General features: G+C 36.6%; 1 protein-coding gene across 1 annotated transcript in view; it reads left to right on the forward strand.

The window, feature by feature from the left end:
- The window catches only part of NALCN (sodium leak channel, non-selective), a 248,446-nt gene that overhangs the window by 10,818 nt on the left and 219,733 nt on the right, over positions 1–17,895 (forward strand). The window contains exon 4 of the mRNA XM_074910888.1: positions 2,000–2,182. Within this exon, the coding sequence (XP_074766989.1) occupies positions 2,000–2,182 (183 nt within the window). The remainder of the gene's footprint in view (positions 1–1,999; positions 2,183–17,895) is intronic.

A 17,895-nucleotide genomic window follows, 5' to 3' on the forward strand; every position in this document is an offset into this window, starting at 1 on the left:
GTAGTGTATAAATTTTTACTTTGTAAAAGCAGAAAGTCAAACATTCTGAAATAATACACATTGGCATTACATTCATTTAATGCAGGAGAGCTGAGCACGCACATGACCAATGTGATCAAGCAATGCCCGTTTATTACAACTAAGAAAGCCCTTTTATAATGTTCTCCCGCACACGTGAGCAACATGCAGTACAAGTCCTCAAGACTGGACAGTTAACTTAGCCTGTGCTTTAAACCTTCTTATGATTGGATAAAAAGTGCCACATCAGCCTTGCCAGGCTTCCTGCCTTGTGGAACTTCCTCTTCCGTCCCAACCCCTTCCGGGGGTGGTTTGTCTCGTCGAGTTTCTCCCCCCCTCATTCAGGGTCACATCCTTATCGCATTCTTGCTCAGCTGAGGCTCTTATCAGTCTTGTTCTCATGCAGGATTGCTCACATGTCCATTCTCTCGCAGAAAGCCCTCTAGAATCCCAACAATTTAATGGAAATCTCATTTGCAGTATAGATGCTGGATCCCTTCTGCTTTGCTGCTGAGTTTTAACACCTAAATAATTTACAAGACAGCACCCATATATTAATTCATGCTAAAGAATCTTAGGTATACTTGTATTGACTGCTGTAATAAGGTCAAAATGCCATTGCAGAAATACATGCTGGGTTATTTACCTGTGCTTCTCAACACACAGTACCTGTTTTTTCGGTCGAATAATTTTTTTCTTGTCATGCTGATAGACTAGTTGTATATTGCTTAGCATGTATAATGCCAACATTTTACTATGGCAAATAGTCTTTATATCAGCCACACTTTAATATTTATATTAATTTTTTCAGTTGAAACAAGGTTTGAAACAGTAGGTGTTAAACAGACATAGGAGATCATTCATCAGCTTCCTTCCACCTCCAAATTATTAATTTGAGCTCAGAATATGAAAATGATAGAGCTATTCAATTAAGGTCAAATATCATTTAGGTGCGTGTACAGTCAGTACTAAATTAGGTGAGTGTTCTTAATTCTTCTTGATGTCAAAAGGCCTGAGGTGGTGTAAATGAGTGTAGAATTTTTCCCCAGATGAAAAGTTGTTATAAATACACTTTAGTTAGGTGGTTTTTGTTTGGAGAATTTTTTTCTTGCTGAAGTATCTTTTTTTTAATTCTTGTTTTCATAGACATGACTTTACCATCTTTGATTTATTACACTTATCTGGCTTCAAGATGTTTCAATGGTGTTTTGATTTAAAAGAAAAAAAATCCAACCTTAAACCCCGTATTGATACATTCTGCTTTTTCATTAGACCTCCCACTGTGACTGGCATTGAATATCATTCTTATTAATAATGATTGTGGTGAGACTGAGACCTACGTTGTCATAGAAATGAACTGTTCTCTTATAGCAACAAAACTTGGTTGGCACAAAAGTGAATCTTGATGTTTAGAAGCATCTTTCTGTGACACAGTCTCTTTTATATTTATTCTTTTCATAAATGGAAGGATGCTTTTAATCCCTGTGCCTCTCAATTTTTGGAATTGTAAACTGATATAAAAATCAGTTCATCTAAATATGGAACTAAAATTTTCCACAGATATTTTCTTTTAATATATTCACCCACTTTATAACATCGACTAATTCCACTTATTATCTGCACATACATGTGGCAAGTTGTCGTTTGAAAGGAGATTGGATTACAAAAATCACAAAGAAGAAATGCTAGAGTCCTGATTCTCAGTTTTCTGGCTCCTAATTCTTGGTTTCTGAAATATACAACCTCCCTAATTAACTAATATGTGTATATATATAAAACTGTAAGTCAGGAGTACTTATTTTTGGGTGAAGATCTTTAATATGTGGATCATGATGTAAAAGAAGAATGCAAATGTGCGTTTACAGAAAGTGCTGGTACAAAGTTATGGAGGCTAAATAATTGAGCTTTTGTTGAACATCAAAGCAATCTTTCAATGTCTTGGTTTTGGTTTTTGTTTTTTGTTTTTTGTTTTTTTTTCCAGTGGGTACACTCTTTACTACGAATCTGTGCCATCATCAGTGTTATTTCCGTTTGTATGAACACTCCAAAGACTTTCGAGCATTATCCTCCTCTCCAATATGTGACATTTGCTCTTGATACTCTGTTGATGTTTCTTTACACTGCAGAGATGATAGCAAAAATGCATATCCGTGGGATTGTTAAGGTAAGTGTTTCAACAGTATTCTACATGTTCTTAGGAAAGTGATCTGAATATATGCTGGTGACATTTGGTCTTTGTTTTTTAACTTCTCAGCTCTTTTTGTTATGATTGTTTTTAACTGCAGGCAACACCGTGGTGTATAAACTGAAAAGTGACTGACAAAGATGCAGCTTTACTGCATATTTGATCCCACCCAAAATTTAATATCAACATTCATAATAATGGTTTCCTACTGAGAAACAGATAGTTTCATTGGATTAATATAAAGAATGAAAAGAAAAATAAGCTACATATACATCAGCAAGAATATTTTGGAAGTGTCTAGAGATTCATATATGGACTTAGAACTTTGATTTTCATTTCAGAAGGCTGGATGTGGTTTTGTGTGGTTACTTTATTTAAGTAAGAACATATGTCCTACTGTGAGGTAAATGAGAAAGTTATCTTGCCTTACTGAATTTTTTCCTTAATATAACGCATGTTGGTAAACAAATGCTTCTGTTATCATATGTTCACTGTTGTTGCTAATTTATATAAGTAGATATGATACTGGAGAATGTAAATACAGAATTTTCAGTAATCATCATTTTGTAGCATTATTTTACTGATTGTTTCCAATCTTCTATAAAAAAGATACAAATTCAGGTTACATATAGAAAATCTATCTGCAGAACTTATTGACAATACAGTTATGTCACTATTGCACAGAGTAGCTAGTCAGCATGTTATACTTGGCTTTCACTCCTGAAAGGTCTGGTGTCTCCAGAGACATTCAAGGTTTTACTTAGCTCTTCAATTTGTTCTGAGTTCGCACATAACATTTTTTTGTTCACTGCCAAACGAAGCTATTATGTCATTATACTTACTGAATATTAATAGTAAAAGTTAAAAGTATCATTAATATTAATATTTAGAATATTCCTGAAATAAGATCATTCTGAGAAACTCTTCATCTGTTGCATAAGGCCAGAGTAATCTGTTGTGAAGTGCTATTTCTGGCCGCTACTTGTATCTCTTATTCAGAGATGTCCATTAAGCAGGTGAAGATGAGGACACAGGATCATAAATGAGGAATTAGTGAGCAGTGTGCACATTTGAACAGTGTAGGAGTAATGAGTCACTCTTAACAGACAGTAGAGAAATAGACACATAGATACCAATACATAGAGAGGGAGGGGTGGTCAGCAGTATGACTTCTGTACAAAGCTTGATTTCTCAACCTTTGTGTGTGGAAATACCAACTTCACTCACATTCAAAGCCTAGGGGGGCTTTGAATAATGTTTTGCTGCATATTCTAATGTCTTTCATTGGGTTGTTTAAATTTCTAGACTAGACTAGACTAGACTAGAATAGAATAGACTAGAATAGAATAGACTAGAATAGGAATACAGAATTTTCCACGTTCCAACTTCCGTTCCTTGTAGCTTTTCTTACCACTGTGCAATTCCAAGAAGAGTTTGACTCCGTCTTCTCTGTATCCTCTGATTAGGTAGTTAGAGACAGCAACAAGGTCTCCCCTTTGCCTTGTCTGCTGAAGGCTGAACAGACCCATGTCTCTCACCCTCTCCTGCTATGTCATGTGACATCATGTGCTCCAGGTGTCTGACCTTTCTGGTGGCCCTCTGCTCACTCCATTATGTCTGCGTTCTTATACTGGCGAGCCCAGAAGTGCACTCAGTGCAAAATTAGGCTTGTGGATGTGGTGTCACAGTTACTGAATAAAGGAGAAGGATGGCTTCACTGCACCTGGTGGCTACACAGTATTCATGTGAATAAGAGAACTTTAGTAAAAGGATATGGGCTTGTGTCATTTATAGCAACTTTCATAAAACTGTTAGAACTGGACTGGCCTTTTCTTCAGCTGTTAAATCAGAGCTTTTTGAATATGTTATCAAATTGTTTTTTGAATGCTAATCAATAAATAATCCTTTTTTAGTGAACTATTTGTCTTATTCTTTGGATTATTGACTCTAGGAAAAATATTGGTTAAATATTACAATGCTGCCAAGAACATAATGATCCATGGACTTATAAAGACAGTGACAGTCAAAGTAAAATAAGGCACTGTTTAGAAACCTTTTGGCATTTATTAAAGATGTTTTTATATGAAACATCTTCATATAAGGAAATCTGTTTATGAACTGCTGTCCTAATTTAAGCACATTCAAGACTTTTAGTGAATGTAGGATCAATTAATGTATTGCCATATGGTTCTACTGAACTTTACCATAAATCAGTATTTCGGTAAAGGAATTGAAATGCTAATTTACTTTTGAGCCATGATTGATGCAAAATTTTAGTCCAGAGAGAAACCTAATTTATGGAGAAGGTAGGCCCCATCCACTGAAGTTCCAATTAATAACCATGTAAGTATAGCTGAGCTAAGAAGATTTTGAAAATGTTAAGTCATGTCTAATTAACACTTTCTGAGGATGAGAAATTGACTTCTTTTGGTTCCCAGGGATTTTTTAGAAAAGGAAAGTAGTTTTTGAAAATCCTAGCCTTTTGTCTGTAAAAAGTTTCCCTTTTCCCTGTTTAAACTAAGTGACAAATAAAGCAATACATCCAAGTGTTTTGTCACCCCAGAAAGAAAGTTAAACTGAACTGTTGCTGTAACATTGTGCCTTTTATTACTCATGTTTCCTTCTGAATAATTGTTGCTGTGCTAGTAAAATCTATTCAAAATTTGGGCTGCCTATGCCTTGTGAGTTTTGGTTGTTGCTTGTTCCATTTGCAGACAATACAGAGGACTCTGAATTACAAGCACACTGCTCACGTAGATATCCACCACCTACAAAGAAAATAGCCACTGATGTGTTTAGACAAGGAGCACAAAATACAAATAGTAAAGAAACTAGAAGGTGACAGAAAAGGATATATCTACTACAGGGTCTGAGATCCTTTTGTTTTCAAAACAATATACTGATATTCATTATTATTGCTATCATACGCTGTTTGCTTCTGATAGGTGTTATGATAGATTGACTCTTCTGGAAGAATTGAAATGGGTATAAATGTGCAGTGTAACGGATTATATTCAATACAATGTTGGCTGGCCGCATTGTATTAAATGTGCGTTCAAACAGTAAGACAACTTGTAATGCTTTGTGAAATTTTATATGAGACAGAGAATTAGACCAAGTCAGTTTGCTTTTTATGACATTTTTTTATGCTTTTATTCTAAATTGTGTTCTAAACTGAGGAATGATGTCCTGTGATAGAGCTCACTGTGAAATGACAGAGCTCAGGAAAATACTGTGTACACAGTATTAATTCTTTATCAAATAGATTAAGTCAGTAAATATATAATATCACTGACTAGAGAATGACTTTCATGAATACTATCTGGCTTCCAACTGAAGAGTTCAATGACATTAAAAGCTAGGTGTTAATTACTTCATCAAGCAGGTTATTCAGGTAGTTATAAGAGGAACTGTCATGGGTTATTGTTTTGAATTACGTTAAACCAATTAGGTTTTTATAAGCAAATAATTTTGAATATTAATTTCAGTCATGCTGTAATAAGCACAACAATATTTTTAATACTATTTTTAAAAGTATTGCATTTGTAGATGTGCAAATTTTCATAGATAGTTTTTCTGCGATGTTTCTATGTAGATCACACATTTTTATGATTTCAAAGCATTGCGAATTCTGTTTTCTGAGTAGCACATGAATTAATGGATGATGTGACATAGACACATCAATATTTTTGTAAGAATAGCTTATGAAGCATGTTAGCAGATGTCTACTAAATTGTGTTACAGACACATCTTAAAAAGACCTAATGTTTTAGAAATTAAAAATTCTGATCTCTTTAAAAGTCATTGAAAAAAACTTAAAATGTTAATGGTAAATATCAGAGACTTTTTACACATTAAGAAAGCTGTGGAGTGTGTAAAATAAAAAAGGCCATTTTAATAAAAGGGTAAATGAGGTTCTTTTAATGTTACTACGTACATGTTATTTGTCTCAGACCTAGAAATATTAAATGCAAAGTACAGCTCTACTTCAGGGGTGATTGAAGAGACCTCTTGACTTTGACTTGTTAGAACATCAAAACATGGTATGTTGGGAAAGGCTGCATGTTGACACAAATTTTACATGAGATTTAATGACAGCAGAATAGTGTGGATTTTAGGAATAGGAATATTTTAACTGAATGAAATCAAACTTCATTTTTAATTATTTTTGTCAATAGAGTATGAACAGTAGCCATCACTTTGTGAACTTAAATCTCCCAGTCCTAACGTGATGTCCAATCTCATCATTCATTCAGTTCAGTGAGTAATTCAGGGGTGTTTCAAGAGATTACTTAATTTAATTTTATTTTTTTCTCCCATGTAAGATGGAAATGTATTAACTTAGACCATCTTCATGGTGTAATGTTTTCCCCAGCTGTACTTAGGTGTGTCTGCTCAGGAGTTACAGGCTCAATCATAATATCCTGAAACACAAAGCTCCAGTGGTACCAGGGTGGCTGAGTAGCACAACATAGTATCAGTGATTTAGTAGAAGTCAGGGATCTCTTTTATGTTGGTACAGTGAACAGTGATGGGGTTTGTTATCAACTAGACTCTCACAGTTTCTTGGCAACCAATTTTTTATGCTCTAAGTAATATTTTATTAGGTCAGAAATACCCTGTGTTACTTGGGAGTTTATCAGGAACCGTAATAAGGTGATTGTCAGAATACCTGGAGTATGAAGATTTGCAGACATAGGCAAAAGTCTATGGGTATTCTATTACTATAGGTGAGTAACCTCTGATTCACTGGGATCGTAAAACTGGAACTTCTGCATTTTGCTGGAAATTACCTTTATTTTACTGCCTGCTGCTGGTGATTTATAATTGTGTAAAGAATCTAAAAGTTTAACATTGTGTGCAAGTATTATGAGTGAAATTATGGCCTTCTAAGAAATAAATACAATTTTGGCCACCACAGTACAACACCTTGTACTGATGTATAAAATGTAATAAATTTAGTGCAATGGTAAAAGTTACTGAATTCAATTTGACATTGATATTTTCATGATCTCTTAACTTCAGAAGTCCACTTTCTTCAACTGATCCTAGATTTGTTTGCATGCTCCTTATTTCTCAGAATGTAAATAGAGTTCAGTGACTCTCTGGTTCTGATTTCTTTCATGTCTCAGGCTCCTTGGTCAGAAAGAGCTCTGCTGTAATCAGCCGCCTCAAGGAAGTATTGTCTGTTTAAATGAAAGCAGATCAATCTCCATTGTATCTTGAATAAGACTGAAACTGGTTTCCCAATTACTTGCAGTTTATGTCTACTGCATAACTTACTGATTGATTGGCAGAATTCTGAGAACACGGTGAATTAACTGATGTTTGTGTCTGTTGAAATCGTTTATAAGTCAGCTTTTTAACCTCACTGACAAGACTTGCAGTCCCTCATAATCAAAGCTCACATTTACTTTCCCACTCATATGTCACTTAAGAACATGACTGTACGTGCTTGACATAGGTCTGTTCATTGAATCAAGGAGTTTCCAAAATTATTTCCTCATTGAGAAAAGAAGGTGAGGTGGAATTAGAGAAATGAAAGATAACTCTCAAGCCTAAAACAGATGTAGTATTAGATGAGCATCAGACTTCTGAAAGAAAGCAGGGACCCTAACCTGTGATGGAAGTACCTTGTATTTATTTTAATCAGTGTGATGCACAAATTACATTCTACTTTATAATAAGGTGTCTGCTGAAGGTCATCTCACATGGGTATAAGCAAGGTAAGGATACCTTACTTTAAAGGTATCTTACCTTTATTAGAAGTTTTTACTTTCAGCCTTGATACTAGGAGGTGGAGTAAGGAGGTAGAGAAATATTCCAGGTAAATTGCTTGTATTAGACACAATTGCACTGGTGGCATTATATATAATAAAATAAACAAAGAAGAAAATGTGCCAAAATCTGAGAAACTTTCAGGAAACTGTGTCCATTATATGAAAGAATTCTTATCCACACAACAAAAAGGAACCAAGTAACAGATGTCTCAGGTGAAAATCCAGCCTTTAGGGCATGAGAGATGAATGGATATTGTTTCCGTGGACACTTGTCAGGGTATATGAAATTATCTTCATTACACTACATCCTCATTGTGGCTTCTAATCACAGTCATAATGGTATTAGAAAACCTACATTGAAATGATGTTGTGAAAAGGAGGCATGGTTTATGCTGTTCCTCTGTTAGAAGAGTAGTACTGCAAAATAAAAAGTGTGAAAGTTCTGTTTCCTGTCTGTTAAAAAAGCCTAGCTGACACTTATTTTAGTATCATCATGCTGAAAATCAGAATTTTTTTTATATAGCACAAGTAGTGAACTGAATTCAATAGAAATGTCTTTCTTTTCACTGTGCAGTTGTGACACATGTCAGCTAACAAAGGAGATTATACAAAGTCAGAAGTAATGGTCCTTGACATTTCCCCCATTGTTAAATCAACTACATTCACAGCAAAACTTTTGTACTAACTGAAGTAGTTGTGAGTGGATTTGTCAGAGTATTTCAGTAGCACTGAGTGCTATTCACTGACTTCAGTACTTCTGGAAGGGGCTGAAGTGAATGGTGGCACCATTAACTTTCAGCACTCTCCTGGTGAATTCATGCAGGAACTGAAACAAAGCTTAATCTTCTACCAGTGCAGTCACAGATGGATGAGAGCCGTTTCCTTTGCTTCTGTCTGGTACTAAAGGCCAGATGACTTATTTAACTGAAATCAGTGGCTTTCAGCATGTTGGGTGTTCACAGGCAGCATTAGCCCTGTGCAGAGAGGACATTTTCTTTCTCGTTTTTCTGGTAGGTGCTTTGGTTGCTGTGATTGCTGTCTGTCTGCTCAAGAGGAGAGAATCGAAGATGGAGCAGGCTGGAGCCTTACATGAGCCATGTGGGCTTAACTCTGTACATTCAGTTCTCTGCCAAATACAAGGAACTTTCCACCTGGAGTGCAAGCAGTGTGAGGTGGAGGACAGGGTTTTTGTGCTGTAATGAAATACTCAGGTTGCCATGATCTAAACTGGGGTCTGCAGCTATTTCCAGTGGCAGCTGATGTCCGTTTGCATATTCTGACACTGTTTTTGTCTTTAGTTATATGAAAAAGATTTTTGGGCCTAAAATAGAAACACTTTTAGTGTGATTCGTCAACACTAATTTGAGACAGTTGTCTCTAAATAGTCATTTCTGTCTAAAGTAGGCTCTTCCAAAAGGTAATTTATCTGACCTGTTTTTCTCCATTGACTGAAAGGGAAGTTTAAGGTACCTAGTGTGGCACCTAGCCTTTAGGTATCTCACAGTCAGCGATTACTCTAACTCCTTATTACGGCTTTGTGGTCAGTGGACAGGTGGGTGCTGTGGCAAGTATAGACAACTGAATGCCAGCTTCTTCTTTAATGCTTATGACATTAACTCATTTATACTTAAATGAGTTTCTTCCATAATCATCCCAGTTCAGAAGTTTGTCTTGAGTTGTGGATTACAGAACTGTTGTTTACTGTACCTTATTAGAAGTATCTGGTTTGCCTTCTTTTCTCTACTTTTAATATTAAACGTTCCACCTTCATCTAACAAGAATGGAGAAATTACAAAATGAGTGTAATCCTTCTGATAAATGATGGAAATATTAATTGAATTGCAATGAAACACTGTGAGCTGACTCACCGGCTTTTAGTAGTTTTGTCAAGGGAGTTTCTACTGCATTACAGCCTGAAAACAGAAGATGGAGATTCTGAAATTACTGTGCTCAGTGACTTTAGATACCCCATGGCATATAAATGAGTTGAGGATCAGGAACTTGTGTTGTTTTCAAAGGTCAGGTAGTAGAACAGAATGTGTGGCTCCTATCATCCTGTGTCCTCATGCTCTGATGTGCTCACGATCCCTGCTGGTGAAAGCTCAGTCTTGGGGTGTGCAAGTCACAAAAAGGAGCAAGAAGCTTGACCTTGAGGGCATGAGCATAACCAGCGGTATCAGTGGCAAGGATGAGAAAATGCCAAGATGCTTTGACTACACAGGGTGTAATTATGTGGAGGGAAACAAATAAAAAGAGAAAGCTATTTACCTGTGGTAGTAAAAAGCTCACAGAGCAAACAGGAAAAAAGACCCAGTTGACTTAAGATTTGAGGTTCCCCTTTGACTCTACTTTTTAAGATTATAAATTGAAACTCGTTTGTCCTTATGACAGATTATTTTGCATGTCTACATTAAAAAATTACAATGGTATGTATAATGCTATTGAAAACCTAGATATGTAGTGCAGGTGCCATGCTATTTTGTGTTGGCAAAAGTATATTACCTCAAATTGTCTTAAAAATTAACTTAAAAAATACTGGGGTATTTTGGTGTTGGCAGCTGTGATTGATAGTTTTAAATGTTATTTCATAACAAACAATAATGATATCTGTTATTTGAATAAGACAATCTATGAAAGTTGATTGTTCTGTCTCACCTTTTTCCTCTGTTTTTCTGTTGTTGTTTTGCTAAGTGTGTATGTCCATTGCAAGGACATCTGTTCCCAGCCTATTGGGATCATGTTGCTAGTGAAATGCTCTGATGTTGTTTCCAGTCACAGGAAATTAAAAAAATTAAAACTGATTATCATGAGAATAACAAATATGAAGTTGCCTGCAGCATGCTGCTAGTTGGGTGTTACTGCCTGTAGGCCAGGGAAGGTTACAGACCGTGGCACTAGAATATACGCACTTGTTTCTATGGTTACTTGTGCCTGGTTTTGTTGGAGTGTTTATTACAGGAAAGTAATGACTCATATTACTCAGTGGGGCTTTTTGCACCATTTTTGCATTAGAGTATTAGAAAATCAAAGGCATTTAAATTACTTAGTGAACTTACCTAGGCAGTATTTCTAAAATAAAAATGGTAATTTTTCTAACCAGTCAATGGGTCATAGAAGTTTCTAGTGAGAAGTTATTTTGGGGCATGGATTGAAGTATGTGGCCATATAATACTTAGTGATTTACCATGATGATCAAAATTCAACCTTAAAGTTGCTGAGAAAAAATATACAAAATACTGACTTTCATAATTTAGAAATTGCTCTTTCAATATACAGTGCAGTTACATGAATAAAGCTTTATTTTTCAGTAATGTTAATTTTTTCCCATTCTAATAGTACTTCCAAGAGTTACTTTACTGTTTTTCTTCATGAAAGCAGCTATTATTGAGGGATATTTTTTAAGCATCACATCCAAAATGATGCATATACTGGGATAGCAGTGAAATCAACATACTGGATATGTTATGTATTCAGGTAGGAAGAGAGGGAACTTCATCCCTAATGTGCTGTTCTATGTTGAAACTTGCATTTTCAGGGAAGTCTGCTGTAATTGAACATTTTATTTTATTTTATTTTATTTTTATTTTATGCCCATGTTGTCTTCTCTTTTAATTTGAGAGAATAAAATAAGACATCAAGATGATAAAATCTTAATGACATCCAAGTCCCTGTGGAAGGAAATAAGAACATTTTTGTGCACCTGCATTTTCATGAAAATGACAAAATTTGTGTGGGACTTTTAAGGCAGTAAGCTGTATGTAAAATTTCATTTCAGAGTGCTGTTTCTCCACCACTAATATAAGTGTTGCTTTCTTACAGCTGTACCAGGATTGTTGTTTCAATAAAATTTTCCTGGTCTCTGTAGTATAAAATGGATTCTCCAGCTTTTAATAATGCTAATAACCAAATAATAAAGTCCTCTTTCTGAACAGTGCCTCCTTCTTATCTGTTCCAGCTTTCATCAGTGTGGCGTTTTTATGTTGAAGGAGAACTGTGAGTGATGATCACAAATCTGAGTTAGATGAGACTGCATATCAGATCTCCCTATATAATCTCCAGGCAATATTTGGTTTGGATCCAAATCTGCCCATTGCATCCACCATAAACACTGGAGCTGGGGGCAGGGGGGGGGGGGGGGGGGGGCAGGGGGGGTTATATACTACTGAATAAAGCACAGCAGCGTTTAACACACATCACCTTCTCAAGGCTGCAGAGTGCTTCCAGACATGAGCAGACATCCATGCTTGTGGATCTAGACGTAGAACGGGAGTCAACCCCAAGGGACTGGAATCTTGAGGAGATTGTCTTAGAGGCATACAACCAGAGAAAAGTCTGGGTTGGAAGGCACCTATGGAGGTGGTCTGGACCAACCTCTTACTCAAAGCAGGGCCTTAATTGGCTTATCCAGGGTCCTATCAATCTGAGTCTTGAATAATTCCAGCAAAGGAGATGCTAGCACTTCTCTGGGCAATGCGTTCCAATGTTTACTTGTTCTCATGGTGAAGATTCTTTTCCTGTGCATTTCCTGGCAACAGTGGGTGCTGTTCCAGGTAGGGGGATCCTATTAATCTGCCTCCTGATCAGCCATTTTTAGATTTGGTGAACCTGTGACACCCAAGGGAGCCGAGTCAGATAGTAAGGCATTACTTGTGGCACTGAATACAGTTGGCTAATAAGCAGATGAAGAGGGAAATGAAATTCAGCTTTTCAGTGTAGTAACCCATAAAATCTCTCTGCAGGGCATGTTGGCATCCAGCTGCAGTGGTAAAGCAGTGTATCAAGAAAGCAGCAATGTAGTACACCAGAGAAGCTCTCTTTCCTACGTGTTCTGTAGCCACACCTACTGCTGGGCTGTTGATAAGAAAGGCCTCTGTCCTCTATTGACTATGTATGAAGGCTCTGCCTGCAGCTCTGAATAGTGGACAGTCTGAATTAATTGTCACTCAGCTGAACTGAGATGTTCTACAGTGATTTGGCTGATACGGGATGTGTGTTGAGGCATTTCTTTCCATAATTTTGTCAAAATGGTTACTCCCATTGATACTTTTTGTACTTGAGGAAGGGGGCGTTGTGTAACATTTTCATGTTTGTTTCTGTTTTGGTTTTAAATTTTATTCAACAGTAAAATACCATTTTTTATAACTCTCCCAATCCCCCTCCCCTCTTATTTTGCAACAAACACTGTTACAGGAATTTTAGAAAGTAAAATGGTCCTTGTTTCTCTGTTTGAAAGTCTTGATTCATACTTCATGGCCAGGATTGTTTCTTCCTTTACAGACTTTTTGGTGTTTTTTCTTTCTGTTAGACACAGCAAATGAGATGGTGCATACTATAGTTTTAAAATCTCCTGTTACAATATGAAACATGAAATTGGTAAAGTTTAGTGAAGTTAATTTCATAAGTTACCAAAAATCTAGTGTGCCTTAAAAATATATTTGTGGCTGTTCTTTAATGAATGAAATAGCCTCACATCTTCATTGGTAATTCCTAAAATAATCTGAAGATCTCAACAAGTTCACTTAAAAATCTGGGATTTTTTTAATTACTGCAAAAGAGGGAATAGCAGTTCTGTAGTGTTTATAGCTTTTTTGTAATGATAGATTGGAACTGTGTGTTTTGTGTATCTGTAATGCATGGAATCACTCTGTAATCCAAATGACCAGAAAGAGCTGTGTTTCATTTTTTTAATTATAAATAGAGTAACTTTGTTTTGTGTGCTGTAACATTAAGTGATTTTTCCAACATTTTCTAGCATAGACTACAAGATTACTTTAAATATTACATTACATACTATGACAAAGATAAATTATGCAGTATGTTATGTGTTACTTGGAAGCATCTGATGATGGAGCAGTTCAGTACAGTACATGAATAGTTACAAATTGAACTTGTTTAACTCGGTGATGATAAAGTGATATTACACCCACTATAACCATTTAGAGTTAAGCTTCACACAGCAATTCTAATTCCATTGGCCATTACAAATCAATTGCTGTTATATGAATATATTTTAAATACGTTCCTTCACTGTGAATGAAGACACTTTATAATAAGAAGGCATAGAGAAACGAAGAAGCTCTGTGTGTGTCCCCCATTGTTTCTTTTATCCCAAATACAGACTTCTTTTTTTTTTTTAAATGTTGATTCATTTTGAAAAAAAATGTTGGTTCATTTTGAAGTGATACTATCACTGTTGTAAAGGGTTGACTTGGAGATAACCATCCATTTTAAAATATGCTGTTTTTTCTTTGGTTATTAACATGGTCTTAGCTAAGCAAGCTGCTATTTCCTTCATTTCCTGCTTGGATCATCATTTTATAGTTACAGAAGTACTTTGCATTAAAAGATGGCTAGTATGTAATTTTCTGGTTGTTGGATAATAAAATGCTTCAGGTTGGATTTTTTTATGTCACACAGTAGAAGATGGAGTTTAAGTAGGTAGTGTGACTGAGAGTCATCTGTCTGTCTGAGGTCCCACTTCAGTCGCTCCCCAGGGCAGCTGAGGAGTTGCAAAGCTCTGAATAAGGAAGAAGGGGGCTCATGTTTGACACATGAGCACATTTGAGAAATAGTTTTATTTTGGGTTAACAGAAGGGGAGAATTGAGAACAGAAGTCAAAGGCAGCTTGTGTTCTTGATTAGGCTGTATCTCTTCATTCTCTTTGCTGTATGAGGAAAATGTTGAAAGTATTTGACAGGCTTGGAGCCTGACTGGGTTGTCCACATCATTCTGCTACTAAACAGACCTGTAAGCTGAGGTTTTTAAGGAAATAGGGAAGTTGAGCCAGAAACACAAGGGATGTATGTGTATGTGTGACCAGGTAGGAGACACACACCCTCTGTGTGTGTATGTATATCTTCATCTGCATTTGCAGGGGGAGAGAGAGATTAGGCAAGGTGCTTCCTTGAGGTCTGATTTCATTTTCTGTCTGACTCCCACCTCCATGCCCTGCAGTGTTTGTGTGGAGTAAACAAGGGAGGAAGGGAGGGTGAGTCTTGCTTCCCTAACTCAGCTGTCCCCTATTCTAGCTTGCTTTTTTTTGCATTATAATGAGCATAGTGAAGGGGGAAAAAATTATACTCCTGGATTCTGATTCACTTTATTCCTTCTGTTTCCTCCTGTGCATTTATGCTGCTCCTAAAATGCCTGTAAATGTTAGCTTCCACCCCTTAGCTTACTTGTAGTGCTACACAAAGTAGACCACAGGGTGATCTGAAGAATTTGCTAGAGTTGTTTATGTGCTTTATTTACATCCACATGCAGGATCCAGTGACCATGATAGAATAGCGAAGTAGCTGGTTGTTACTGAGTTTGCTGGTCTCTTCACATTTGTACCATCTTTCAGCTATCCCATTTGTCTGAGACTGTGAGGAAAAGTGTGAGACAGACAGACCCAAGACTACAGGACTCCTTTCCAGAGCAGATGATGATACATCTGATTACTCAGAGCAAATGTCTTATCACTTCTTTTATTTAGCTTTCCCACAGAGAGATAGAAGGGAAGGATTCAGAGAACAGGTTGTAGTCAAAGATGAGAGAGAGAATAAATTCCCTGGAGGCAAGCAGGGAGGCAGAGGAGGATTTTCACTTGCAGGGATCCCAAGATGTTCCTGAGATGTTAAGAGATAAGCAGGACAGAAATGACCTAGGAGATGACAGCTATCATCTAGCTAAGCTATCTACCTTACCAATGAGATACTGAAGTTGCTTAACAAAATTAGCAGACATAATCAATCTTCTAGCACATTGCTTTATACAGTGCAATTGTTGATGTCATATTTTGTTTTCAGCAAGGTTGATAATGGAATAAACTTGTATTAAAATTTTACAGGCCTGATAGTCTTCTTTGATTTAAGTTAAACTGTAATGGCTCTCATGGAGTGACTACCTCAGGTGTTATTACTTCTGTCTGTGGTTCTGTCTGTATTTTGTGTTAGCTCACATTTGCAATGAGTTAGGTCTTATAAAATTGTTTTTTTCTGGAAACTTCTGTAATGACTGTTCAGGGCACCTAATACTGGTAGTTGGTGTTTTATCTTTAATGTGCTGGTTACAGTTGAGAAAATGTGTCGCCTGGCATCTCAGTGTGCTTATTGGGGTATTAATATTACACATGAAAATAAAAAAAATGAAGATATGAGCTAATACATTGTACTCAGTTAATATAATTATGTTAAAATTACACAAGAACTGGTGAAATAAAAAGAATGTAGGAAGAAGGGAAGAGATTTATTTGTTGGTCCTATTTTCGAAGAGGTAAAGAGACACTAAGATTTTATACTGAACTTGAGGTATTCTTCCTTAGTTATGGCAACATTACCATAGAAAATTAAGATAATATTTAAATTACAGACCATTATGTCAAGCTTGTCTGTTCTTTCAGATTAATTCAGATTAGCATCTCTAAAAGAGGGGCAGACTTTGGATCCATTCCACATGTGTGGTTTACCAAGAAAGCCATTTCCATGATTGTGTACTAGCCTAACAGTGATGCTGACCTGTTGTAAATAAATATTGAGGCAAAAGACAGAAGCATATTGTGAGAAACTGTTTGGGGAGTCTAGGAATGGTATTAAAAAATAATGAATAGGCTTCTAATTGACAAAGAAAGATTGATCCATCTAACAGCTAAGCAGTATGGCTGCTTGGCCTTCTGATTTTTTAGGTATCTTAACATGCTTTGTGTTGAATAGCTGTTAGTTAGCTAGTCCACTGAGTTCGAGAAGTGTCCCTTAGTTTGCTTGGGAGAGGCAATAAGTGAGGGCATGATTTAATGCATAAAAGTCTTCCAAAGGCTGTTCCCAGCCTGCAGTCATGGACTGTGTAAGTGGACTGGCATCCACTGCTCTGTCAGAAGCAAATGATTTTGTTGTCTAGACAGACTAAGTCATGTTGCTGGAGAAGCTTTCAGAATTTGGTGTGCATGTGAAAGAATCTGCTGTCCACTGTAGGCAGTAGGGAGTTAGCAGCTTTAATGACTTTGAGAGGTTTGAATTAGTCTCAGAATGAGACTTCTAGTCTACAGTGCAACCATTCATCTTTTACAGATGTTTAGATCACATTTCAAAAACTTATAAACCATATTGTAAATGGTCTGGGATAGTGCATTCACAAAAAAAATGCTAAACAAACCTCATCAATAATTCTCAAATTTCAGCAGACATGATGAAGAAAGGGTGAGGGATTAACACATTGCAATACTTCAGCAATTTTAGGTAAGATGTCACCAGATGTATTTAAATTTCATGTATCTGTATTCCTTTCCAAGTCTAAGAACAGGCTGCCATTGACCATGAGTGTGGAGTTTCAGCCCAAGGCTTTTTAAAAATGTGAATGGAACTCCCTGTTCATTGCTGTTAATATGTGAGTGCTAGCCTCATTTAGTCAGACTTAGATTTTTCATGGAAGTAGCACTACAAGTCAGTATTCATACTATATATTCTGATTTTTGCATTAAGCAGGATATGTTCCTGCCTTAAAAATGCTTCCAACAGCAAATAATGTCCTATATGCCAATACACAGTATAAAGGCATTAAAGTTTCTCCACCACATCCACTACCAGTCAAATGTCAAACATGAAAAGGATTTAGCCAAAGCTTCCCTACATGCAAAGCATAAAGGGCCAGAATGTCCCCCAAAATGAGTTTTCTACCGATGTCATTCAGGTGCCCTAAGCTTCTATGGGTGATCCACTGAAAGCCTCCCTGACAAGGAGGATGTAGCAGTGGAAGCTGGCCTGATGTGACAGTGAGAGAAGTGACATGCTGGAGCAGCCTGAGTGGTGAGAAGACTGGAAAGGGTCATGACATCTTCCTGTGTCAGGAGGAAACAGCAGAGCTGCTTCAATCATGCCACAAGTATTGTGGAGAGAAAAAGCAATTTCTAAAAAAAAATTTGGCTTTTTGTGAGTA

This window comes from Athene noctua, chromosome 1, assembly GCF_965140245.1.
Source record: "Athene noctua chromosome 1, bAthNoc1.hap1.1, whole genome shotgun sequence".
Taxonomy (NCBI): domain Eukaryota; kingdom Metazoa; phylum Chordata; class Aves; order Strigiformes; family Strigidae; genus Athene; species Athene noctua.